A 27,916-nucleotide genomic window follows, 5' to 3' on the forward strand; every position below is an offset into this window, starting at 1 on the left:
CCTCATGACCTCTTCCCCCAAGGGCAACCACTATGCTGATTTTAGCAGAAAGCTAACAGTATGTATTCTTTTGTGACTCACCCCTTTCACTCAACATTGTTTATAAGATTCATCTGCATTGTTGTGTGTAGTTGTAGATCATTCATGATCTATAAAATGATTCCTTTTTCTATTTACTATGTAATGAGAATTTTAATAGTTTCCAGTTTGGGCCTATTGCAAATGCTGCTGCTGTGAACATTCTTAGTTCATTCATGTCATTTGATGAGCATATGTGTCCATTTTTGCTGGCTATATACCTAGGAAAGAATTATGGGACCACTGTTTTGCATATATTCAGTTTTAGTAGATACTGCCAGCAGTGTTTCAAGTGGTTATACCAATTTACACACCCACTGGCAGTGTGTGTGAGTTCTACCTGTTTCACATAAAGTTGTTTTTTTTTAATAACTTGCCTAAGCAAAGCAACAAGTGTTCTATAGATTTGAAAAAAATGTTAGGTACTCTAATAAGGAAGTTTTGTAGTTTTCTATTTCAGCCTAGCTTTATTTGGCCTGTGATTTTTAGTTTTAACATTTAGTCAGTACATGTGTCTAATTTAATATTGTTAAATAACCTGGAAAATACCATGGGTACTTAGCTGGTTAAACTAAATTTCCAGTTGAAAAACAAGGTTGGCTATCTTTTTTGGATTGGTATTTTGAAATATCAGTATAAGAGTATCATTGTTGGTTTAGTGTTATCCTTAGAAAAATAATGCAGTTAGGAAGGTATGATATAATTTATTTCATAAGTTACCATAAAGCAGTTTAATAATGGTGTGGATTTAAGGCTGTGGTAATTCATGAAAATATACAAGAGTTTTTAATATTTTTAAATCTTAAAAAATAGAATGACATTTGGATTGACAATTACCTTTTAGGTGATGTGGCAGTGAAAATGTTGAATGTGACAGCACCGACACCTCAGCAGTTACAAGCCTTCAAAAATGAAGTAGGAGTACTCAGGTGAGTTAGTATAGACTATTGTTTTCCAGAGACAGTATCTTCTTTAACTCCTGTTTTTCAGTGGTTGCCACTGTTTGCTATATTTACTCAAAATGGATAAAAAGAGTTTGAGTAGATTTTAACTTTAACCATATTCTTTTAAGTGTTATGCAGTATTATATTGTATAGGTGATAGGAGAGTTAAGCTTAGAGTGGATTAATGTAGTATTCTGATTATGAGAAATAATACTTGCACTTATGTAAATAATACTCTCAAGATTCTAATCTTACCAGAACACATTTAGATATTACGTCATGCCCTGGAACTTGAGAAACATTAACAAACTGCAGTATGTATAGGTGAGAACAACTTAAGTGGGGGCGATTCTAGAGAACTGCAACCTAGGGGGGCAAAGTAATCAACAGAACTGAGGATATTGGGTCCATAGAAAGCTCTTATGTTCCATAGAGTACAGACTCCTCTTCCAGAGAGCAGAACAGGGAAGCCAGTGGGGAAATCGTAGGAAAATGATTCTTTCTCAACCACCCCCCCCCCAAAAAAAAAATCTAAAACTAGAACTACTTAAAACAAAAGAATGGGAGAAATAGGCTTTAGCCTCAGTGATGAACTTTCCATAATTAAAGGTATTTAGTTGCCTGTCTGGTATATTAAAAAAGATATTTCTGAAAAGAGTAGAATGTTAAAATAGACAATTACTAAAGTCTGTTCTAAATTTTTCCTTCTGCCTTTTTTAAAATATCTTTTTCTGACAAAATCTTACTGATAAGTAGACTTCTTTGGCCTCTTTTTAAGATTTGCTGAAGTTTATCGACATTTACTGTTTACTTTCACATTTCTTTTTATAGGAAAACTCGACATGTGAATATTCTACTCTTCATGGGCTATTCAACAAAGCCACAACTGGCTATTGTTACCCAGTGGTGTGAGGGCTCCAGCTTATATCACCATCTCCACATCATTGAGACCAAATTTGAGATGATCAAACTTATAGATATTGCACGGCAGACTGCACAGGGCATGGAGTAAGTTCCATTCTGTTAAATCTACTGTAAATTACTTTTGAAGACCATTGAGGGTGTTTTAAAGATTTCAGCTGATAGTCTTTTGGATTGCTTTTTAAATTACTGCCTAACAACATATAGACACTTTTAAGTAATGGCTTGCAAATATGATACTAAGAAATAATCCGTTTTACAGTCTTCAAAACATACAAAGTATTTGATAATAAATATTTGGCTGCAAATTTATGTTCTGCATGCAGTGATTTAGCTAAGCAATAATGGTTCAAAAAATAAAAAGGCAAGCAAAAGACCACTAAAAATCATTAGCAGTTATAGAAGTATATAAAATAATTGTTAGTTATTCTTTCAAATTATTTTCTCCAAGTTCCCATATTTTCATTTGCATACAATAAAGTAAAATGAAAATCTATATTCTGGTCCTTTCTGAGGATTTCAAATTGAGTTGTTCATATCCACTGAATTATGCTCTGTAATTTAAAAGATAAAAAGTAACTTTATAAAATTTACCACAGGCCAGAATTTGAATCCGTTCAAATCTGAAAGGTTATATTAAAATTTTTTAAGAGTAAATCATAGCAAATATAGTAAACATTGTGAGAGAAACAAAGCTTACTCCCCACCCCCACCTTCACGCCCCCTGCTCCAAGCACACGCCCTCCTCAGGGCCTTTGTACTTGTTATTTTCTCTTTGGTGTACTCATGCCACAAATATCCATGGAGCTTTCTCCCCATGTCTCTCTTCAAATGTCGCCTTTTAATAAAAGCCTTCTCTGATCACCTTACATCAGCGATTTTCAACCAGTGAGCCGATTTTCAACCAGTGAGCTGCAGGAGATTTAAAACATGCAATACCAAAACATTCACTGACCTCTTTTCCTTTAGATTGTCAAGTAAAGAGAGTTCAGCCAACACAATAGCCGTCCAGTGTGAATAAATCGAAGTTATACCTTTGTTTTTGTCAGATTGCAAAAAATATGTTTTTTGGTGTGCCGAAAAATTTTAGTAATTAGTTTATGTGTGCCATAAGATGAAAACAGTTGAAAATCACTGCCTTATATAACTAACTAATGTTCCTACCCCACCCTGTCACTCTCTGTACCCCTATCTTTGTTTTTTAACACCCAACTCCATATGACATATTTGTTTATTGTCTGACACTCCCACTAGAATAGAAGCTGTATGGGAGCAGGGGCTTTGTTTTGTTCATTGTTTTATCCCTAATGCCTAGAACAGGGCCTGGCCTATGATAGGTACTCAGTATATATCTGTGAAATAAAAAATTAAGAAGGATTAACTTGAGTATTATTGTTCACCTTTTAGGAAAAAAAGAAGCCAAATCCTTCTCATACCAAAATTGACAAATGTCAAGGAAAGGAAAAAATAGTCCACAAAGTAATAAAAGGATATCAGAGGGGAAAGGGCTTTTGCTATAAACCGAGGCAGCAAAGAATAGTAATGAAAATTATTTTTAGAAACAGTGATGGGGCAGTCAAATGCCAGTATTGATTAAGACAAGAAATTACAGTAGAGAAGAACACTATCAAATTGGAATAGTTCTGTAGTCTGGGGAATAGTCAGTGAATGGTGCAATATTTTTCCATTGCTTTCAGTTTGGGATCTGTAAGTGTAAATCCTTGAAGTCTATTTATCTACTCTGAGATGCTTTGCTGGCATTTTAAGTAGCAATCAATATATAATGACTATACCTGGCTATGAATGTAGAACATGGCTCTATGTGTGGCGTTTACCAGAGGGGAATGGAGGTGGGAAGGAGGATGAGGATGGTAAAGGGGATCAAATACAAGGTGATGGAAGGGGACTAGACGTTGGGTGGTGAGCACACAATAGAGTATACAGATGTCATCATATTATAAAATTGTACACCTGGAATTTATATAATATGATTAGCCATTGTTACCTCAATAAATTTAATTTTTTTAAATTAATTAAAAAGAAAAATCTCATTTCCAGACTATCCAAAAGAATAAAATACCTAGGAATAAGTTTTACCAAGGAGATAAAAGATTGTACTCTAAAAAGTATAAAACATTGCTGAAAGAAATTAAAACAAATGAAGCCCTAACCGGTTTGGCTCAGTGGATAGAGCGTCAGCCAGCGGACTGAAGGGTCCCCGGTTCGATTCCAGTCAAGGGCATGTACCTTGGTTGCGGGCACATCCCCAGTAGGGGGTGTGCAAGAGGCAGCTGATCGATGTTTCTCTGTTCTTTTTTTTTTTGTTTTAATTTATACAATCCACTTTTTATTTTTTTTTTTAATTTCTTTATTGATTAAGGTATCACATATTTGTCCTCATCCCCCCATTCCCATCCCACACCCCTCCCCACGCATGCCCCCACCCCCCTGTTTTCCTTAACCACTGGTTAGGCTCATATGCATGCACACAGTCCTTTGGTTGATCTCTCCCCTTTACCCGCACCCTCCCCTACCCTCCCCCTGAGGCCCGACAGTCTGATCCATGTCTCCTTGTTTCTGGGTCTGTTCTTGTTCATCATGATGTTTCTCTCTCATTGATGTTTCTAACTCTCTATCCCTCTCCCTTCCTCTCTGTAAAAAATCAGTAAAATATATTTTAAATAAATAAATAAATAAAACAGAAATGAAGTTTGGGATAATAAAAAAATTTTGTTAGATGGTGCACAACATTGCGAGTATACTTAATGTCACTGAATTATACACATAAAAATTGTTAAAATGGGAAATTTTATTATATATATATATATATATATATATATATATATATATGTATGTATGTATATATTCCAAAAAATGTATACACACACTTTGAATAATTATAAAGGAGAGTTTATTAATATATATTTCATTTTCATAATGGAGCTATCAGCTGTTAAAGTGTATACATATTGAGGGGGGGGTACCCTGTAGTTTACCACAATGAAGTTAAAAACAGAATAAATAAAATAGCTATGTGGGTTTCTGATAAGATGACAGATTTATGCTATCTTTTGAAACTCCACTGAAACTATAATAAAGGATTCTTTTTTCAGCATAGACATATAAGGTTGGAGATAACAGAGAAAGGAAATAATAGCAACAACATTTTATAAGCTAGAAAACAAATGGAGAAATAATCATGGTCTTAATAGACCCCAAAAAGCTAAATCATTAGTTGGCCATGGAGAAATGAAAACTAACCTGACTTAACCACAAAATCCTCAAAAGTCTCAAGAATTGGCAGTGCCAGGTATTTCTGGAGGAGGGAGAGGACATAAATGAAAAGGCCTATCTGGAAAACTTCTCAAAAATCTCACCTGCTTTGTGCACTGGGTGACTGTCCCATCCCTACAGTAGACTGAAAGTTTATTCTCTACAGAGAGAAAAACAAATATCTCTGGACTGGGGACATGGACATGGGCACTTTATTAGAAATGGGGCTACTTACTGAACAATGAATAGGGAGTTCCTCAGCACTCTCTTTTCATTTGGTTCCCAGAATGCTAGAAGCTGAACTTTACCCTTCACACAAGAAATTGGAAGAGTTTTCTGTGAAGAATCTTACCAACTGAGAGGAAAGACCCAAAAGTGGTGACTTCAGGAAGTCCACCTAGATCACTGTACAAGGAAGTTCAAAAACAGCCCATCTATATGCTAAAGCTTTCAGGCAGCTTTTTAGTCCTTCACTCAGTCTGAAATTATCTCTGACTCACCACAGACATCAGAGGGAAAGTCTGTGATGCCCATGAGAAAGACCAAACCAATGGGAAAAAGGGAAGGCAACTAGGAATAAACAAACAATGCAAGGAAAGAGGTACCCCTCCCCCCAAAAAACTGTCCGTTTTCTCAGCTATAAAAGGAGGTTTTTCTATCCATGAAACAAGAACAGATGCTTTAAAAGAAACATTCTCATAACAACAACAACAAATGTTTAAATGTTGATATTTACAGTATACTGGAAATGGCATCCTTCACAATTATTTATACTTAACTTTGAAATGTTTGGTTCCTCCTCCCCTGTCCTCCACCATCATTTCACAAAGTCCATAGACTATTTAAATAGCCATTATTAAATGAATGGCAAAGCCTTCATTTCAAAATAGTCTTCCCCCAAATGTTTTCCAAGTATTGTTGAAGGTGATCTTTCTGACTACTTTCCAAAATGTATTCTAAAGTCCCAGGGCATCCTTCCTATATAATAAAGAGGTAATATGCAAATTGACCATCACTCCAACTCACAAGATGGCCGCCCCCATGTGGACACAAGATGGCCGCCACAAGATGGCTAGCAAGGGAGGGCAGTTGTGGGCGATCAGGCCAGCAGGGGAGGGCAGTTGGAAGGGACCAAGCTTGCAAGGGAGGGCAATTGGGGGTGATCAGGCCTGCAGGGGAGGGCAGTTAGGGGTGACTGGGCTGGCAGAGGAGGGCAGTTGGGGGAGACCAGGCCCACAGGGGAGGGCAGTTGGGGGCAACCAGGCCTGCAGTGGAGGGCAGTTGGGGGCAACCAGGCCTGCAGTGGAGGGCAGTTGGGGGCAACCAGGCCTGCAGGTGAGGGCAGTTGGGGGGGACCAGGCCTGCAGGTGAGGGCAGTTGGGGGGGACCAGGCCAACAGGGGAGGGCAGTTAGGGGTGACCAGGCCTGCAGGTAAGGGCAGTTGGGGGGAACCAGGCCTGCAGGGGAGGGCAGTTGGGGGCGACCAGGCCAGCAGGGGAGGGCAGTTAGGGGTGATCAGGTCGGCAGGGGAGGGCAGTTATGGGCAGTTGTGTTGGCAGGGGAGGCCAGTTGGGGGCGACCAGACTGGCAAAGGAGGGAAGTTAGGGGTGATCGAGCCAGTAGGGGAGGGCAGTTGGGAGCAACCAGGCCTACAGGGGAGGACAGTTAGGGGTGACCAGGCTGGCAGGGAAGGGCAGTTGGGTGACCAAGCTGGCAAGGAAGGGCAGTTAGTGGTGACCAGGCCAGCAAGGGAGGGCAGTTGGGGGTGATCAGGCCTGCAGGGGTGGACAGTTAGGGGCGACCAGGCTGGAAGGGAAGGGCAGTTAGGGGTGACCAAGCCGGCAGGGGAGGGCAATTAAGGGCAATCGGGCCGGCACGGGAGCAGTTAGGCGTCAATCAGGCTGTCAGAGGAGTGGTTAGGGGGTGATCAGGCTGGCAGGCAGAAGCGGTTAGGGGCAATCAGGCAGGCAAGCAGGCGAACAGTTGGGAGCCAGCAGTCCTGGATTGTGAGAGGGATGTCCCAGATTAGAGAGGGTGCAGGTTGGGCTGAGGGACAGCCCACTACCCCAGTGCATGAATTTCGTGCACCGGGCCTCTAGTCCTCCTATATAATAAAAGGCTAATATGCAAATCGACCGACCTGCAGAACAACCAGTCACTATAATGCACACTGTCCACCAGTGGGCAGACGCTCAACGCAAGAGTTTACCCCTGGTGGTCAATGCACTCCAAGGGGGAGCGACGCTCAGCCAGAAGCCGGGCTCACGGCTGGTGAGCACAGCAGCGGTGGCAGGAGCCTCTCCTGCCTCCACAGCAGTGCTAAAGACCCCACCCCCAGTGCACAAATGTCGTCCACTGGGCCTCTAGTAAGTAGAATAAAAGCATACTAACTCATTGTATAAACAGTTGGGGTTGTGGTCACTCATAAGATAAAATCTTTAGTCAGTAGGAAAGTTAAATTATTAGGACTCTCAAATGTGTCACCTTAATTGGATTACAGAATATAAGCAGTGGATGCGTGACATTTTTTCTGTGTGGTTTTGTCTTATTTCCTCAGTGAATGATGATTTCTGATTCCTAGGTTTACCTGAAGAGAGCAGAGCCATTCTAATGGTAGATCATTATAGACTTACTCTTAGGAATCAAGGTTCATAAAGTATGTTTATCAGCTTCTCACCTGATAGTCGTGTATTTAGCCTATGGGCCAAGATTTTCAAGAATATTGTTACTAAAGAAATTTCAGGAATGTTCAAATTCATCATGTCATTTCTTTTCAGGACTTTTAATGTCAGTATAATATTTATGGTATAATTTTTAATTTAGCTTTATTCGAAACTTTACTAAATGTTAAATGAAGAAGGCACAAAGAGAAAGGTGTGGTCTGATGTTATACTCACAGAAGTGTTATGTTCTGAATATAAAACAATTAAAAATAATTTGGGGAGAGAAACCAAGATGGCAGCAAAGGTAAACACCTGAAATTGCTGCCTCGCACAACTACTTCAAAACTACAACTAAAAGACAAAAAGGACATCATCCAGAACCACAGAAAGGCTGGCTGAGTGGAAATTCTACAACTAGAAGGAAAGAGAAAAGCACACTGAAACTCAGAGGAGCTGCACAAGTAAAGTGCAGAGGTACAGAGGCGCGAGCACAGAAAGGGCTGGCAACTGAGGACAAGATTGTCTTTTTTAATCAGGGGGGAGGCACAAGCTCCCGACTGCTCTGAACTCCAGTTCCAGGTGAGATGCTGGGGACCCAGACTCATACGGGGAGCAACTGGACTGTCTGGCATCAGGCGGAACTCGAGGGTGGCTTTCTCTCAGAGGTGCTCACAGCAAATACCAAAGGATACTGATACCTGGAGGACTCTTAAGGCAGGGCTGAGGATCGCCATAGCTGTTTGCTCTGCCCTGTTGATTCCCTGAGGCCCCGCCCCACCAAAGCTGTGCACAGAGGCTTTTGCATATGAATGGCCTGGTCCTTTGAAATCTAAACTTACCTAACAAACTGCAGCTGGGTCAGAGAGACCCAGAACATCCAAAAGAAGGGCCAAGGCCCCACAGCAGCTTGCATTGCTTCACAGCTGGGCCTCATCTGGGCACCTCCAAACCCCAAACAAAGAAGAGGAATCTGCAGATCTCTCTCTGCAGCTCCTGCTGGGTGGCCTCAGGCAGAGGCTAAATTAGCACCTCCTCAGAGATCCAAGAGCCAGTGTACCCAGGGGTCAGAGTAGGACCATCCAGATTACAACTCCTCAGATCCATAAGGGACACACTCAGGGGGCAGACTCAGTGAGCATCAAAGCCCCACTGAAGCAAGTCTAGCCCCATAAGGGTGTCTCCAGCACAGAAGTTCTCCCATAGTAGACACAGCTGATCCTCACAGCCAGTTGGCCTGAAGGTCAATTCCTCCCAGTGATACCAACAACAATCAAGGCTTAACTGCAACAAGACTGTGCACACAGCCCACAAAGGGATGCACCAAGAGTGTCCACCTCAGGTAACTGGGGAGGCTGAGCCACTGGGCCCTGTAGGACACCTAGCACACAAAGCCACTCTATGAACTCAGGGAAGCAGCCAAAATGCGGAGACAAAGAAACAGGTCACAAATGACAGAAATGGAGGAAAGCAAACAACTGGATATAGAGTTCAAAACCACGGTTATAAGGTTTTTTAAGAATTTTCTAGAAACTGCCAATAAACTTAGTGAGAGTCTCGAGGATATGAAAAAGGACCAACTAGAAATTAAGCATACACTGACTGAAGTAAAGAATAATATACAGAGATCCAACAGCAGATTAGAGGTTCCCAAGAATCAAGTTAAAGATTTGAAATATGAAGAAGCAAAAAACACCGAACTGGAAAAAAAAAAGAATCCAAAAATATGATACAGTGTAAGGAGCCCCTGAGACAACTTCAAACGTACCAACATCCGAATTATTGGGGTGCCAATAGAAGAGAGAGAGCAAGATACTGAAAACCTATTTGAAGAAATAATGACAGAAAACTTCCCCCACCTGGTGAAAGAAATAGACTTACAAGTCCAGGAAGTCCAAACAAAAGGAATCCAAAGAGGACCACACCAAGACACATCATAATTTAAATGCCAAGGGCAAAAGACAAAGAGAGAATATCAAAAGCAGCAAGAGAAAAACAGTTAGTTACCTACAAGGGAGTACCCATACGATTGTCAGCTGATTTCTCAACAGAAACCATGCAGGCCAGAGGGGAGTGGCAAGAAATATTCAAAGTAATGAATAGCAAGAACCTACAACCAAGATTACTTTACCCAGTAAAGCTATCATTCAGAATTGAAGGTCAGATAAAGAGCTTCACAGATAAGAAAAAGCTAAAGGAGTTCATCACTGCCAAACCAGTATTAGATGAAATGCTGAAAGGTACTCTTCAAGAAGAGGAAGAAGAAAAAGGTAAAGATAAAAATTATGAACAACAAATACATATCTATCAACAAGTGAATCTAAAAATCAAGTGAATAAAAAATCTGATGAACAGAATAATCTGGTAAATATAATAGAATCAGGGGCATAGAAAGGGAGTGGACTGACAATTCTCAGGGGGAAAAGGGGTGTGGGGGTGGGGGAAGAGACTGGACAAAAATCATACACCTATGGATGAGGACAGTGCGGGGGAGGGTAAGGGCAGAGGGGTGGGGTGGTAACCAGGTGGAGGGGAACTATGGGGGGGGGGAAGAGGAACAACTGTAATAATCTGAACAATAAAGATTTATTTTAAAAAAATAATTTGGGTATAAAACCTCAGTTTACTTTTTTTTTATAATGAAGGGCATTGCCCCCTTTACTCATAAATAAATCTACTTAAAGATAGGATGAATTAAAGCTGAAAGGTATTGAGTATGTGTTAATGATTGAAAATAATTCTAATTTATCAAAGAATATTTATAGTGATTATGATTTTCAGGGGATAAAAACAATAATAGAAAGGAGATAATCAGAAAAATGCAAACTAAAAAAAGAGGTACTATTTTTTACCCACTAGAATAGGCCTAAAGTCTGACAAGATCACATGTTGGTAAAGATTAGGGGAATTGTTTACTGGGACAGGCTGATGCAACCAACCACCCTGGGGGTGTTTTGGAAGTATCTGTTAAAATGGAAATAAGTGTCCTACTCCCAAGAAACACAAGCTATTGTTCCAAAAGATGTGTATAGGAAGAGATGTATTGCAGGAAAACACTAATAGTGAAAAATTGAAAATATAATGGCCAGCATAGAGGACTGGATAAATAAAATATTGGCACATACGTGTAAGGGAATACACAGTATACAGTAGAAATGAATTCTATATATGTATGTAACAACACCAGCTTTAAAATACATCAAATGAGAAAATCAAGCTGCAGTACAGAGAACCACTTAATATTTTAAAAACAAATCTTTTTTTTATAATTATTTATTGTTGAAAGTATTACATATGTCCCCTTTCAAAACATTTTTTATGGATTTTTAAAGTCATACATATATTTATATGTAAAAGTATTTTTAAAATAAGGATTAGAAGGCACACACCAAGCTCAATAGTGATTGTCTCCAGGAATGGCAAAAAGGGGTCAAGTTGGAGGCAGTTGTCAAGCAAGAGTGTTTTAGCTTTACATGTAACATGATTGCTTATGTCTTTTAGTAAAAACGATTCTACAGTTACGTTTTACTTTCAAAACCTTTTGACAAGTATAAACTTAAAAAAAAAAAAACAGGAGCCAAATGTGTAAAAAAATTTAACAGGATTGATTATGGTGAGACTGAGTGAACTCTACATTGTTTTTTGTTGCACTTTTTCTTAATTTCAAAATAAAAGTTATTTTGAAAATGTAAACATAAGTAACCACCAGTAATCTACCATCAAGAAAGACTTACCATTAATATTTTTGTGTATTGTGTATTATTTCAGAATTCATTATTTTAATACTATACACAATGGTTTGTTGTTGTTTTTAAATATGGAATCCTACTGGTATTGCCCTTTTTCACTAACTCTTATTTTAAACATCTTCACTGGTCAGTAAATACATGTTCTGACCCCAGCTCTGCTACAAACTCTCTCTCTCTTTTTTAAATACCAACTATGTTCTATGGTGTTTTATATATTGTAACGTATTTAGCAATTATAGTACTTACTACATGCCAGACATTGCTCTGTGTACTTTATATGTACAACCTCATTTAAACCTCAACAAACCTATGAAATAGGTCCTATTATTAGCCTCATTTTACTGTTGAAGAAGCTAGGGTATGGAAAGGTCAAGTAACTGGCCCCGGGCACTTAAGTTTCAGAGTACATTCCCTTAACCTTTTTTTTTTAATCTTTATCATTCAGATTATTACAGTTGTTCCTCTTTCTCCCCCCCCCCCCCCATAGCTCCCCTCCACCTGGTTCCCACCCCACCCCATACCCTTACCACCCCCCCCCCCCCACTGTCCTCATCCATAGGTGTACGATTTTTGTCCAGTCTCTTCCTGCAACCCGCACACCCCTTTCCCCCCCGGGAATTGTCAGTCCACTCCCTTTCTATGCCCCTGATTCTATTATATTCACCAGATTATTCTGTTCATCAGATTTTTTATTCACTTGATTTTTAGATTCACTTGTTGATAGATATGTATTTGTTGTTCATAATTTTTATCTTTATCTTTTTCTTCTTCTTCCTCTTACAGAATACCTTTCAGCATTTCATCTAATACTGGTTTGGCAGTGATGAACTCCTTTAGCTTTTTCTTATCTGTGAAGCTCTTTATCTGACCTTCAATTCTGAATGATAGCTTTGCTGGGTAGAGTAATCTTGGTTGTAGGTTCTTGTTGTTCATCACTTTGAATATTTCTTGCCACTCCCCTCTGGCCTGCATAGTTTCTGTTGAGAAATCAGCTGACAGTCGTATGGGTATTCCCTTGTAGGTAACTAATTGTTTTTCTCTTGCTGCTTTTGATATTCTCTCTTTGTCTTTTGCCCTTGGCATTTAAATTATGATGTGTCTTGGTGTGGTCCTCTTTGGATTCCTTTTGTTTGGACTTCCTGGACTTGTAAGTCTATTTCTTTTACCAGGTGGGGGAAGTTTTCTGTCATTATTTCTTCAAATAGGTTTTCAGTATCTTGCTCTCTCTCTTCTTCTGGCATCCCAATAATCCTGATGTTGGTACGCTTGAAGTTGTCCCAGAGGCTCCTTATACTGTCTTCATATTTTTGGATTCTTTTTCCTTTTTGCTTTTCTGGTTGGGTGTTTTTTGCTTCTTCATATTTCAAATCTTTGACTTGATTCTTGGGATCCTCTAGTCTGCTTTTGGATCTCTGTATATTATTCTTTACTTTAGTCGGTGTATGCTTAATTTCTAGTTGGTCCTTTTTCATATCCTCGAGACTCTCACTAAATTTATCGGCCTTTTCAAGAAAATTCTTGAAAAACCTTATAACCGTGGTTTTGAACTCTATATCCAGTTGTTTGCTTTCCTCCATTTCTGTCATTTGTGACCTGTTTCTTTGTCTCCGCATTTTGGCTGCTTCCCTGAGTTCATAGAGTGGCTTTGTGTGCTAGGTGTCCTACAGGGCCCAGTGGCTCAGCCTCCCCAGTTACCTGAGGTGGACACTCTTGGTGCATCCCTTTGTGGGCTGTGTGCACAGTCTTGTTGCAGTTAAGCCTTGATTGTTGTTGGTATCACTGGGAGGAATTGACCTCCAGGCCAACTGGCTGTGAGGATCAGCTGTGTCTACTATGGGAGAACTTCTGTGCTGGAGACACTCTAATGGGACAAGACTTGCTTCAGTGGGGCTTTGGTGCTCACTGAGTCTGTCCCCTGAGTGTGTCCCTTATGGATCTGAGGAGTTGTAATCTGGATGGTCCTACTCTGACCCCTGGGTACACTGGCTCTTGGATCTCTGAGGAGGTGCTAATTTAGCCTCTGCCTGAGGCCACCCAGCAGGAGCTGCAGAGAGAGATCTGCAGATTCCTCTTCTTTGTTTGGGGTTTGGAGGTGCCCAGATGAGGCCCAGCTGTGAAGCAATGCAAGCTGCTGTGGGGCCTTGGCCCTTCTTTTGGATGTTCTGGGTCTCTCTGACCCAGCTGCAGTTTGTTAGGTAAGTTTAGATTTCAAAGGACCAGGCCATTCATATGCAAAAGCCTCTGTACACAGCTTAGATGTGGTGGAGTCTCAGGGCTGAGCAAACAGCAATGGCTTCCCGTCAGCCCTGCCCTAAGAGGCCCCCGGGTCTCAGTGTCCCTTGGCAATCGCTGCAAGCACCTCTGAGAGAAAGCCGCCCTCAAGTTCTGCCCGATGCCAGACAGTCCAGTTGCTCCCCGTATGAGTCTGGGTCCCCAGTCTCACCCGGAACTGGAGTTCAGAGCAGACAGGAACTTGTGTCTCCCTCCAGCTTGAAAAAACCAGCCATGTACTCAGTTGCCAGCCCTCTCTGCGCGTGCATCTCCGTACCTCTGCCTTTACTTCCGCAGCTCCTCTGAGTCTCCTTGTGGTTTTCTCTTTTCTTCTAGTTGAGGAATTTCCACTTAGCTAGCCTTCTTGTGGTTCTGGATGATGTCAGTTTTGCCTTTTAGTTGTAGTTTTGAAGTGGTTGTGTGAGGCAGCAAGTTCAGATGTTTACCTATGCCACCATCTTGGTTTCTCTCCTTCCTTAACCTTTTACGCCATTCTGCTTCTCCAATTTAGTCAGTCCTTTCAACAACCTTATTTGGGCCCTTAATGTCTTACAGTGGAAGGTCATACTTTCCGTTCCATAGCTTCTTCTCTCCTAGACACTATCACCTCCTCTGACTTCCAACCTCTAACACCTGTTATCCAAGAACAGTCAGCTTGCCATTTCGCTAAGAATTAGAAGCATCCACCACAACATTAATCTACCTACTACCTACATTCAAGCTCAGTTTTCTGCCTTATCACTAAGAGTAAATCCAGTCCTTCCAGTTTGTGTACTAGATCCCATTCCTTTTCCCTACTCACTGAGGTCTTTTAAGCAGATCTTCCCTGTTCACCATCAGGTTTGCTTTTTCTACTGGGTTTTCTTCCATTTTAAAACATTTTTCTTATAATACATATTTGGGAGAGTATTGACAATTGTTGAATCTAGGTGGAAGTCATCTGGTTGCTTATTATACCATTCTTTCAGCTTTTCTCTGTGCTTAAAATTTACATAATACAAAAGTTGTGGAGGTCCCTCCCTTACTCCCTCATCCCTCTCAAGCTATCACCTCATTCCTCTTCTTTCCTTTACAGTAAAACTTCTTAAAAGCGTTGTTGCTACTCAGTCTCTTGATTTATCTTCTCCACTTTTATCTTAGACCCCACTTCAATCAGTTTTACCCTGACCCTACACTAAAATATCTCCTAATAAGGTAGTTACCATGTGGCTACATCCATTGTTTAATTCTCAGTCCTCAATCTGTTTGATCTATCAAAAACATAAAGTTTCCCTAACCGGTTTGGCCCAGTGGATAGAGTGTTGACCTGCGGACTGAAGGGTCCCAGGTTCGATTCAGGTCAAGGGCATGTACCTTGGTTGCGGGCACATCCCCAGTGGGGAGTGTGCGGGAGGCAGCTGAATCGATGTTTCTAACTCTCTATTCTTCTCCCTCTCCCTTCCTCTCTGTAAAAATCAATGAAATATATTTTAAAAAAAACAAAAACATAAAGTTGATCTCATCCTTCTTCGTGAAATACATTCACTGATGAGAGAGAGAGAGAGTGATTTGTTGTTTCACTTATTTATGCATTCATTGGTTGATTCTTGGATGTGCCCTGACCAGGGATCGAACCCACATCCTTGGTGTATTGGGATGATGCTCTAACCAACTGAGCTACCTGGCCAGGGATATGAAACACGTTCTTTTTTTTCTTTTTTTTTAATCCTCATGCAAAGGTATGTTTGCTTGTGTCTTCTTTTGAGAGAGAGAGAGAGAGAGAGAGAGAGAAGAAAAGAGAGAGAGGGGAGAAGGAAGGGAGGGAGGGCGAGAAAGAGAGGAGAGAGAGAAAGAAAAGAAAGGAAGGAAGGAAGGAAGGAAGGAAGGAAGGAAGGAAGGAAGGAAGGAAGGAAGGAAGGAAGGAAGGAAGGAAGGAAGGAAGGGGAAACATCTATGTGAGAGATAAACCAATTGGTTGTCTCACACACACACCCTGAACGAGGCTCGAATCCACAACCTAGTTATGTGCCCTGACCGGGAATCGAACCCACAATCTTTTGGTGTACAGGATGATCCTCCAACTGAGTCACCTAACCAAGGCGAAATATATTCTTCATCCCTTGCTACTCAAAATGTGATCTGAGTAGCATCTGTGTACCACCTTGGAGCCTTCTAGAAATGCTGAATTTTAGGTACTACCCTAGATCTGAATTGGTATCTACATTTTTAACAATATCCCTAAATGATTTGTCTATGAACATATGAGAAGCAATGCTTTAAAATATATTCTTCTGATTTTCTTTCTTCTTAATATCTGTTCCTTCTCACCTGGTTCTTCTTCAATCTTTAACCTCTAAATGTTGGAATACTCCAGGGATCTCCTTTCCCTGGATTCCATCCACCTTCATGGCTTGACACACCATTTAATTACCATTGCTGTGCCAGTCTCCAGCCAATTCATTTCCTCTGATCTCCAGATGTCATATCCAACTGCTCAACATTTCCACTTGTCTAATGAGCATCTCAAATATGTTAATATGTCTAAAACTGAGGTCCTGATTTTTTTTCTCAAACCTGGTCTTTGTACATTATTTTCATCTTAGTAGTAGGCAGCTCTGTTCTTTCTTTCTGTGACTGAAGTCTAACTTTTTGTAATTATCTTTGACTCCTATCTTTCTCATATTACATAATCTCTTATCAACTCCTTTTGTTTCTAGCTCTAAACTATCTCTAGAATCTTACAACTTCTCATCACCTATTTTTCTATCGCTCTGATTCAAGCCACCATTAGCTCTTGTCTGGATAGTACCTGCTTTCACTCTTACCCACCTTCATTTTATTCTCAACACAGCAGCCAGAGTGATACTTTTAAGACTTAGGTCAGCACAGCCAGTATTGCTTAGTGGTTGAGAGTTGACCTATGAATCAGGAAGTCACGGTTCGATTCCCACTTAGGGCACATGCCCGGGGTGTGGGCTTGATTTCCAGTGTGGGGTGTGCAAGAGGCAGACAATCATTGATTCTCTCTCATCGATGTTTCTCTCTCTCCCTTCCTCTCTGAAATCAATAAAAATATTTTTTTATAAAAAGACTTAGGTCATATTGTGGTGGTGAACACATAATACAGTGTACAGATGATGTGTGTGGAATTGTGCCTGAAACCTGTATAATTTTTTTAAAATCTTTATTGTTCTGATTATTACAGATGTTCCTCTTCCCCTCCACCCAGTTTCCATCCCACTCCTGGCATTCCTGTCCTGATGCCAGACAGTCCAGTTTCTCCCCATATGTGTCTGGGTCTCCCAGAATCTCGCCCGGAACTGGAGTTCAGAGCAAGCGGGAGCTTGTATCTTCCTCCCAATTAAAAGAGCAGCACATCCAGGTGCCAGCACTTTCTGCACCTCCATACCTCCTACTAGTCTCACTGCGCTTTCTTCACCTCTCTAGTTGTGGAACTTCCATTCAGCCACCTTTCCCACGGTTCTGGGTGGTAGTTGTTCTGCCTTTTAGATGTAATTTTGATATGGTTGTGAGAGGCAGCAAGTATAGGTGTTTACCTATGCCACCATCTTGGTTCTGTCTGAAACCTGTATAATTTTATTAACCAATGTCACCCCAATAAATTCAGTAAGAATTAAAAAAGGAAAAAAAAAACTACTTAGGTCAGATTATGTTGCTCCTCTGCTGTAGTGTCTCCACATTTCACTCAGAAAGGAAACCAAAGTCCTTACAATGGGCCTTTCTCAGTGTGACCACCACCACCATCCTTACTCTTCCACTGCCCTTTCTGTTACTTCTCATCTTGTTTGCTGTTCTTGTCCCTCATATTCCCTCTCTTCCAAACCCCAGTTTGCCTTCTTGTCATTCTTAGAACATGGTAAGCACATGCCTGTTGGACTTTGCCTTGATAGTCCCTCTGCCTGCTGTGTTTTTTATCCCACATCTGCATGACTCTCCCTCCCTTCTAAATTTTTACTCAAAATGTTATTTGAAAAGAGGCCCTTCCTGGCCTAAAATTACAATCACTTGCAACTTAGCATTTCCTGTTCTCCACCTGTAGAATACTTTTATGTTCTCTTAGTATATATTTTATTTTCTGTCTTCCATACTAAAATGTAAGCCCCTCGAGGGTTGGGATTTCTGCTTTATCTTCAAGACTTACAACACTTGTGGCTTAGCCCCTGGTAAGTGGCCTTTTAGTAAACGTGTTAAAAGGAACCACAGAGGTAAACAATATTATCTCCATTTTACAGGTTAGAAATCCAAAGCTTAGTGAAATTGTGTAATGTATCCAAAGTCATTTAGCTAGTAAGTGAAGTAGTTAGAATTCAAACCCAAATCTGTATGCTCAGAATCCATGCCCTTTTCTTCTGTGGCCAAGACACTTAAGTCCTTGGGCCCTGGTTTTCCCATCAGCATAAGTGGAATTGTTATCATTTTGCTTGCTTCACAAAGAATCATGATGGTTATGAAACCAAATGATGTAAAAATATTCTGAAGACTTTAAAATGCCTTAGCCAGTTTGGCTCAGTGGATAAGCGTTGGTCTACAGACTGAAGGGTCCCAGGTTCGATTCTGGTCAAGGACACATGCCTGGGTTTCGGGCTCCATCACCAGTGGGGGGTGTGCAGGAGGCAGCTGCTCAGTGATTCTCTCCCATCATTGATGTTTCTGTCTCTCCCTCTCTTTTCCTCTCTGAAATCAATAAAAATATATTTTAAAATAAATAAATAAAATGTTGTACATGTACAAGAGGTGGTTGTAATTCTGTTTTCTTATAAAAGTTTTATAGTGTTTGCTTTTAGGTTTTTTTTCTGGAGTTTTATGGTTTCAAGTCTTACATTCAAGTGGAAGATGAAGATGAGAATTTCACTTTAGTGTGTGTTGATCAGATCAAATCTAGAGTATTGTATTTACTTTGGGGGTATTATATTATGCCCTAAAAAGAATATTGAAAGGCTGGATCTTGGATAAGAGTTTGAAAGAAGCAGCATAGAGAACAAATTTTACTAGATGATTTCCCAGCTTTAAGATTAAATGATTCTGTAGGTAGACATTATTTCTTCAAGGAAGGTGACTCCTAGGAGAAACCTATAAAGATAATGATACTCATTTAGTTTGTAGCGTATGTTCTTCTTTATTTTCTACTACTTTTGTAAAGCTGTTTCTCATTACCATCTTAGAGAGGTAAGAAGGAGGTAATTTAATTGTCCTAAATAATGGATAGACTTGTGTATCAGCTGCAGCAAGTAAAGTTCATTTTTTCTTGTTTCCCTTTCTACCCTCAACCAGTTATGTGTTATCTTTGTTATGACTGGTAGGTGCTTAGGAAGTTGTGTTCTAGTGTCAGTCTGTGTAGTAATTACTCTGGAACATTATATTATGTGGGAATTGAGGTATGATATTCATCCCATTTTTTCGGCTGGGGAATTTGAGTCCCTTTCCAATCTTCCATTATTATATAGACCTGGATTTCTATTCTTTTTTTTTTTCATTGTTCATAAATCGTTATTGTTCAGATTATTACAATTGTTTCTCCTCCCCCCCCCCCCATATCTCCCCTCCTCCCAGTTCCCACCCTTCCCTCTGCCCTTACCTCCCCCCCTTGCTATCCTTATCCATAGGTGTATGATATTGTCCAGTCTCTTCCCGTACCCCCCACACAGACACCCCCTTCCCCTGAGAATTATCAATCCAATCCCATTCTATGCCCCTGATTCTGTTATGTTCATCAGTCTATTCTGTTCTTCAGATTTTTAATTCACTTGACTTTTAGATTCACTTGTTGATAGGTATGTATTTGTTGTTCATAATTTTTATCTTTACTTTTTTCTTCTTTTTCCTCCTTTTAAATAATACCTTTCAGCATTTCATGTAATACTGGTTTGGTGGTGATGAATTCCTTTAGCTTTTTCTTATCTGTGAAGCTCTTTATCTGCCTTTCAATTCTGAATGATAACTTTGCTGGGTAGAGTAGTCTTGGTTGTAGGTTCTTGCTATTCATCACTTTGAATATTTCTTGCCCTTCCCATCTGACCTGCATAGTTTCTGTTGAGAAATCAGCTTATAATCGTATGGGTGTTCCCTTGTAAGTAACTAACTGTTTTTCTCTTGCTGCTTTTGATATTCTCTCTTTGTCTTTTGCCATTGGCATTTTAATTATGATGTGTCTTGGTGTGGTCCTCTTTGGATTCCTTTTGTTTGGGGTTCTGTGTGCTTCCTGGACTTGTAAGTCTATTTCTTTTACCAGGTGGGGGAAGTTTTTGGTCATTATTTCTTCAAATAGATTTTCAGCGTCTTGCTCTCTCTCTTCTTCTGGCACCCCAAAAATTCGGATGCTGGTATGCTTGAAGTTGTCCCACAGGCTTCTTACACTATCTTCTACTTTCTGAATTCTCTTCTCTTCTTGCTTTTCTGGAGGCGTGTCCTTTGCCTCTTTGTATTCCAAATCTTTGACTTGATTCTTGCGTTCCTCTAGTCTGCTGCTGGGTCTCTGTATAATATTTTTTATTTCAGTCAGTGTATGTTTCATTTCTAGTTGGACCTTTTTCATATCCTCGAGGGTCTCATTAAATTTATCAGCTTTTTCCATGAAATTCTTGAAAAACCTTATAACCGTGGTTTTGAACTCTATGTCCAGTCATTTGTTCTCCTCCATTTCTTTTGTTTGGGATCTGTTTCCTTGCCTCCTCATTTTCATTTTTGCTGCTTCCCTGAGTTGGTAGGGTAGCTTTGTGTCCTATTGTGTCCTATTGGTTCAACGGGTCAGCCTCCCAGTTACCTGAGGTGGACGCTCCTGGTGCACCCCTTTTTAGACTGTGTGTACAGCCTTGTTGTAGTTAAGTCTTGATTGTTGTTGGTGTCACTGGGAGGAATTGACCTCCAGGCCAATTGGCTGTGAGGACCCGCTGTGTCTATAAAGGAAGAATTGCTGTGCTGGAGACACGTTTATGGGCCGGGACTTGTTGTAGTAGGGCTTTGGCGCTCACTGAGTCTGCCTCTTGAACGTGTCCCTTATGCGAGTGGTTGAAATCTGGTGTCTTCTCACACCGACCACTAGATGCCCTCGTTTCTGGATCTCCAATGGGGTGCAGGTCAGCTACTGTCTGAGGCCACTCAGCAGGAGTTACACCAAAAACTGCAGTTTTCTCCTCTTTGTTTGAGTGGTTTTGGAGCAGTCTGACTGGAGCTGCAGTTTATTTGGTTAAGCTGCCACAGGGCAGGTCATTTATATGCAAAAGCTGCTGTTTGGAGCCTGGACGGATTTGTAGAATGTTCGGGGCGGGTCTCAGGGCGGGGCGGGGTCTCAGGTCATCACAATGGCTGCTAGTCTGCCTTTCCACGTTTTTCCAAGTCCCTGTGTCCCGTGCTCCAGCGCAGTAAACACTGATTGCTGGGCGCACCTCTGCAAGAAAGTCACTCTCACTTTCCGACACGATGGCCGAGAGTCCAGCTTCTCCCCGGATTTCAGAGTGATCGGGAGCTTATCTCCCTTCGGGTTGGAAAAAAAGCCACGCTTCCCATCACCCGCCACCAGCCCGATTCACGCGCCTTTGTACCTCAGCCCTTCCACGTTTGTTCTTTCTTTTTCCTTCTTAGTTGTAAATCTACCATTCAGCCAGCTTTCCTGTGGTTCTGGGTGGTAGATGCTTTGTCTTTTAGTTGTATTTTTAAAATTGTTGTGCGCGGCAGCAGTTTAGTTGTTGAACGTTGCCGCCATCTTGGTTCCTTCTCCTGGATTTCTATTCTTTTGCTGCTTTTGTTATAGAGATGTTACAGAAAGATTTATTAAATGAGATAAAAATTAAGAAAGCAGATTTTAAACAATAAAGGATTACATAGGATGAGGTAATGTTATTTCAAATTGCAGCTATATGCAACTTTGACCTATAATAGGTTTATGCTAAACAATTTCTACTAGGGCTAAATTGCTAGCTCAGCAATCATATTTATATCTTAATTACCAAGTATTTTCTTGATCAGAAATTTTCTCTCCTCAGCCCTCTAGTTATATTTTTATCTACTGTATTCTCACTATATTTCTTTGTATCAGATTTGTTGAAAAGATTGACACCATCCATCAAGAACACCTTTATCTTCCCTTGTTGTAACTTCATCATGCTGCCATGTTTTCCACTCATGAACCACACATCTGTTGTTTTTAATTTCAAAGGAGACAGAACTTCTTCAGACACCTTTCTGTGGCTAAACACCAGCCCTCTGAAGCACAGAGCTCCACCATGCAAACTGTCTCGTTTATCCCCCTTCTTCTAATGGAGACAAAGTCTCCCATCTAGAAAATGCTTTCAATTGAGACCTATTTTTCTCCATATTTTTTATTTGTTTTTTGTTAATCCTCACTCAAGGATATTTTTTCCATTGATTTTTGTTTTGTTTTGTTAATCCTCACCCGAGGATATTTTTCCAGAGAGATATTTTTTTAGAGAGAGTGGAAGAGAGAGGGAAAGACAGAGAGAAACATCGAAGTGAGAAAAACAAATCGATTGGTTGCCTCCTGCTAGATCCCTAACCAGGGCCTAAGCCAGCGAGGAGCCTGCAACCAAGGTGCGTGCCCTTTACCGGAATCAAACCCCAGGACCCTTTGGTTCGCAGGCCAATGCTCTATCCTCTGAGCCAAACCAGCTAGGGATTTCCATTGATTTTTAGAGAAAGTGGAAGGGAGGCGGAGAGACAGAGAGAGAGAAACACTGACATGAGAGGCACATTGATTGGTTGCCTACTGCACATGCCCCAACTGGGGCCAGAGCCTCAGCCAAGGTACATGCCCTTGACCAGAATCAAACCCTCGACCCTTCAATCCACAGGCCGGCACTCTATTCACTGAGCCAAACTGGCTAAGATGCCATATGTTTTTTTCTTTCTGTGTCACTGCAGAACTTTGGGTTCAAGTAAATTTTTGTGTTTGAAACCACACTGGGCCTAAAAAGTCATGATGAAAAGGTAATTTTAGATTGTGGTAAAAGCTCTGAAGGAAATAGTGTGAAGTCAGAGTAATTGGAGGAGGAGCTCGGGTTACTTTGTATAAACAGTGGTTTGAAATGAAAATTTTGTCTGAAAAAAAGTATCAAAATCTTATTCTCTAAGAGGATGTGGAAGCTTAGATGAAAACAAAGTATAAATTATAAGCTTAATGATTTACAAACCTATTTTTAACAGTGACGTTATAATCTCATTTTAAAGCAAAACTTATTTCCTAATAGTCATTGTCAAATTTCAGAAGTCTCATTTGTTTTCTCCAGCTTTAAATGAAGAAAAATTACCTTGACTAGGACATTATATGCATCTCAATATAGTTGATTCAGCTGATGTGTTTTAAATGCTTTATGCCAGGCACTGTACTCGGCACTGGGGATAAACAGAAATAAACTAGGCCCAGCCCTTTTCCCTCAATGAACTTAACTAAAGCTATTATAGAGGAAGTTTGCTACACACTAGTTTTAAGAAGGTATTTTAAGAATATATTAATACTACCTTTAAGAATGGTTTTATCAATCAAACTTTCATATTCTAGTAGACTTTTACATTCTAAATAGAAAGTGAACATAGGTGGAAAAAATTATTGAATCAAGCTGTTCCAATAATTTCTATATAACTGAACAGTGAAAGATCCCTTACAGTTGAGTTATTCATAGGAAAGCTTCACCCAGGAGTTAGATTGTATATTCAATCTTAAAGGAGTGGTATGAATAGGTGGAGAATAGAACAAAACTAATTTGAGGGATGGGTATAGGAGGGGATATTTAAGGTATATTTAAAGGACATGGGTAAATAGACTTGACTGGAGTGAAAGGTTTGTATTGGTAAATAGTAAAAGAAAAAGCAAAGTTTTTTAGTGGAAAACAAAATTTTGGCTGTACCATATTAGTAATATGTTCCTCTAATCCTAAATTTATTTACAGTCTATTTTATTATTTCTTATGTAAAGGGGTTATCACATTGTACAGTTTGTAGTTGTATCATGATTCTAAACACATCTTTATTTTTACCCCTAAATATGTTCTATAAAATTTGAGGCCAGAGTATTTAGCCCTACTCAGGTTAAAATGATGTTTTGTTTTTCAGTTACTTACACGCCAAGTCAATCATCCACAGAGACCTCAAGAGTAATAGTATCCTTCCTGAAATTTGTCTGCGAAGTTTGAAAACATCCTGACTTTTTCTTCTGCATTTTATCTTCACATTATGTAAAAACAGTTTCATGCTAAGTTCAATGTATTGTAAAGAGAATTAATAAATGGGTTTGCATGAAAGTGTAGTAGAACAAGGTACTACAACCTGCTTTTGGTTTGTGAACGATTGAGCATTACAACAAAAATCTATGAAATCTTTATGATAGTAGGGCTCTTTTTGATTTCTTGCTTACATTCTATCAGCACTGTAAAACAGGTAGTTTGTAGTTATCTACTAGTTCCTTTTAGCATTCTGACCTTGCTCAGCAGTAGGTGAGATGTAACTGAAGGCTCTAAGTTACGGATAACGTGAGGTGAGAAAAAAAATTTTTTTCCTCTTCCATAAACTCAGGTTAAGATCCTGTCTACCAACCACCTTCATTCCAGTGAAGAGCCTTTACCACTCCCCAGCAGTGCCAAAAGGATATTTGGGCCTATGTTACTAAAATCTTGTGGGAAGTTTCAGGGTCTCCCATATACTTAGGAAAGCATCTCACCTTATTCTACCTCATTTCAAGCCCCCAAAACCTTAAAACCAGGTCATACAGGCCAAATAGACCTAATTAATATATAAAGTACTACACCTTTTTTCAAAGAATTTCATATTACAGAATTACAGGAATTAGATCTCTTACCTAAATTTCATAATGCTTGCTCTGATTGGAAAATGAGATCTATTGTTTTCCTTTACTTACTACACCACAGATATTTTTCTTCATGAAGACCTCACAGTAAAAATAGGTGACTTTGGTCTAGCCACAGTGAAATCTCGATGGAGTGGGTCCCATCAGTTTGAACAGTTGTCTGGATCCATTCTGTGGATGGTAAGAATTGAGGCCTTTTTACATTAATTTTTGGGACCCTGAGATGCTACTGAGTACTAGAAAGTCATTGAAGGTTTCAGCTATAGTATTTTAATAGTTCCCAGTGTTCACAAAAGTCAACATTCATCTTATTTTTTATGTAAATAAATCTTGACTTTTTTGTTTATCTTTAAAAATAATATTATGAAACTAGTTTCAGTATCTTTCAAACAAAAATATGTTTTTTAAACATTGTTTATATTTTATTTAAAATTGTCTCTAAAATATTTTGTGTTCCAAATGTTCCTTGTTCCCAGTTTTTAAAAAAAGTATGCAATTTAAGCATGTGTGATCTGCAACCATTATTAAGGTTTGTGAAGAGAACTACTCCTTTAAAGAGAGGCTGTTTGCCCTGGCCCATGTGGCTCGGTTGGGTGGCCTCCTGTGCACTGAAAGGTTACCAGTATGATTCCCAGTCGGGGCACATGCCCAGGTTCCAGCTCAATTCCCAGGAGGGGGCTGCAATGAGGACTCTCACATCAGTGTTTCTCTCTCCCCCTCTCCCTTCCTCTCTCTCAAAAAATTGATTTTAAAATATTTTTTAAAAAAAGAGGAGGAGAGGCTATTTCACAGTCTTATTTAAGCCTAATTTGGAGTTACTTTATTTAGACTAGGAAGAACCATGTAATTATGGAGCACCTGGGAGAGAAGAGAAAAAAAAAGAGAGATTTTTTAACACTGCCAGCTTTGTGCTGCCCTACATAGGTCTTTCTTTCTCTTTTTTTCTTACATGTTTTTATTGATTTTTAGTGAGAGGAGGCGAGAGATAGAAAAATCGAAAACAGAGGAACATTATCAATTGGCTGCCTCCTGCATGCTCCCTATTAGGGTTTGAGCCGCAACCCGGGCACGTGCCCTGACCAGGAACCAAACCAGCGATCTCTTGGTTCCTGGGTCGACGCTCAACCACTGAGCTGTACCGGCTGGGCTCTCTTCTCTTTATTCCTATTTCTACTTTGTAGAAAAGAAGAAAGAGAACATATGAAAGAAAGAAACCAAAACTTCTGTGTAGTTACCTTCAGCACGCTATGGGGGCAGTCTAGGAATCATTCTCTAAGCAGTAATTCTCAAGAGGGTCCCCAAGACCCTGTTAGAAGTCCCCAAGGTCATCCTTGTGTGAGCCCAGATTATTCTTCGTATTCCTCAGATGTTGACCAGAACAATATCACACCAGATTGAATGCAGAAGCAAAGTAGATGACTCAAGCTGGCTGCTGCTAAACCAGATAGGCAAAAAGAACTGTAGGACTGTTCTTCTCACTAAAGTTTTTTTTGTTTTTGAAAATATAGTTACTTTTCATTAAAAATGTGTAATTTGTGTTAGCATCTACTTGTTGCTGTTTTATTATTCAAATGAATTAATAAGTATTTTAACAGTTTCTCAGTTTAGTTTTAATATGATTATTTATCCACAGATATAATACATAAGCTCCTTGGGGGTTCTTAGTAATTTTCTTTCTTTCTTTTTTTTTTTTAACTTATTTTTATTGATTTCAGAGAGGAAAAAAGAAGGAGAGAGAGATAAAAACATCAGTGATGAGAGAGTGTAACTGATCGGCTGCCTTCTGCATGCCCCACACTGGGATCAAGCCCACAACCCAGGCATGTGCCCTTGACTGGAATCGGACCAGGGACCCTTCAGTCTGCTGGCCGACACTCTTATCCACTGAGCCAAACCGGCTAGGGCCTTAGTAATTTTCAAGACTGAATGAGTACTGAGACCAAAAAGTTTGAGAACTGCTGCTCTAAGCTGAATACAGGGTGTCCCAAAACTATTAGTGCAGTTTTTAAATAACAGAATGTGCACTTTGGGACACCCTACTGGAAACAGAAAAGCAGTAAGGGGCTTTCAGAGCCACATTTGCCTAAGTTCTTTGAACTCTCTGTATCAGTCTCCAAGAAGGGAATTACAAGGTAGGGTTCTGAATTAGTCCAGATAAGCCGAGGGTTAAATTGAGCTATGATTTCTTGTAATAACTGAAATTAGGGCAAGCTGCAAGGTGGGAGGGGGATTGAACTTAGAGTTAGGAGGTGTGTACTGTAATGTTCTGTGTGACTCTTATCTGCACCTTTCTTAACTGCCTCCAAGTCTCCATCTTTAATGTTGGGCTGGACTAGTGGATTTCTAAAGCCATTTCTATTTCTAAGATTCAGTATTTAGAGCTGGGAAGAATTTTTCTTTAATATATGTTTAATTGTTTTAATACATAATTATAAACAAGAAGCTAATTAGTAATTATAATGCAAATCTCAGGCACCTTTAAGGTACACACCTTTTAAGAAAGACGGCAGTGTATCCTAAGGAGGGTGCAACAGATTTTTAAATGTTGAAATTGCAAAATCATTAAAATTATAAAGAAATAATTGATACACGTTTTAGAGGTGTATTTATTTAAACTAGTGTGGGGGAGAGAGGCTTAGTCAAGTGTTTGGGTTTGTCTTTATTCAAAGACCTTAGTGGATTATTATACATGAAGTTTTATATTTTGTTCTAGTTTCTTTTCTGTTGATACCTGGATAGATGGGTTCATCTTTTATTTCCCCAAACTGAGTTTGAAGATGAGAGATTAGCCAATAGTACATTTAATTGTTGAATAAATCTTTTGGGGTTGACATTGCCTTCAGAAACAAATTTAGAACATCCATAGGCTAGGAAAGAAGAGTTTGGTCAGAACCAAGGTTATATAATGCTCTGAATTATTTACAATAGTCTTCTCAGCCTTGTTTTATTTATAGCTTAGAAGAGAAAGAAAACTTTGTAAAAAACTGTTTTGCAAATTAAAACACTAAACTAACAGGATTAATAATGCATAAATTGTAAATAGATGACATACAACTTTTTATCAAGTCATCTACCAACAACAGTGAGGTAAAAAATAAATTTTAAAGGCAACTTTTCAATTGATTTATTACTCTGTCCCTCACAGAAATTGTGTTCTGGCTTTGAAAATTATGTCTGTATCATAACCAACCTCTCAGTTTTCTGGTT

The 27,916-nt window shown here is 39.7% G+C and overlaps 1 protein-coding gene across 3 annotated transcripts in view; it reads left to right on the plus strand.

Moving 5' to 3' along the window:
• Positions 1 to 27,916, plus strand: part of BRAF (B-Raf proto-oncogene, serine/threonine kinase) — a 136,325-nt gene that overhangs the window by 79,020 nt on the left and 29,389 nt on the right. For all 3 annotated transcript variants that reach the window (XM_079786536.1, XM_079786534.1, XM_079786535.1), the window contains 4 exons: positions 923 to 1,007; positions 1,854 to 2,030; positions 23,959 to 24,005; positions 24,771 to 24,889. In XM_079786536.1, the coding sequence (XP_079642662.1) occupies positions 923 to 1,007; positions 1,854 to 2,030; positions 23,959 to 24,005; positions 24,771 to 24,889 (428 nt within the window). The remainder of the gene's footprint in view (positions 1 to 922; positions 1,008 to 1,853; positions 2,031 to 23,958; positions 24,006 to 24,770; positions 24,890 to 27,916) is intronic.

The sequence above is a fragment of the Cnephaeus nilssonii genome, assembly GCF_951640355.1.
Source record: "Cnephaeus nilssonii genome assembly, chromosome: 12".
NCBI classification, from domain to species: domain Eukaryota; kingdom Metazoa; phylum Chordata; class Mammalia; order Chiroptera; family Vespertilionidae; genus Cnephaeus; species Cnephaeus nilssonii.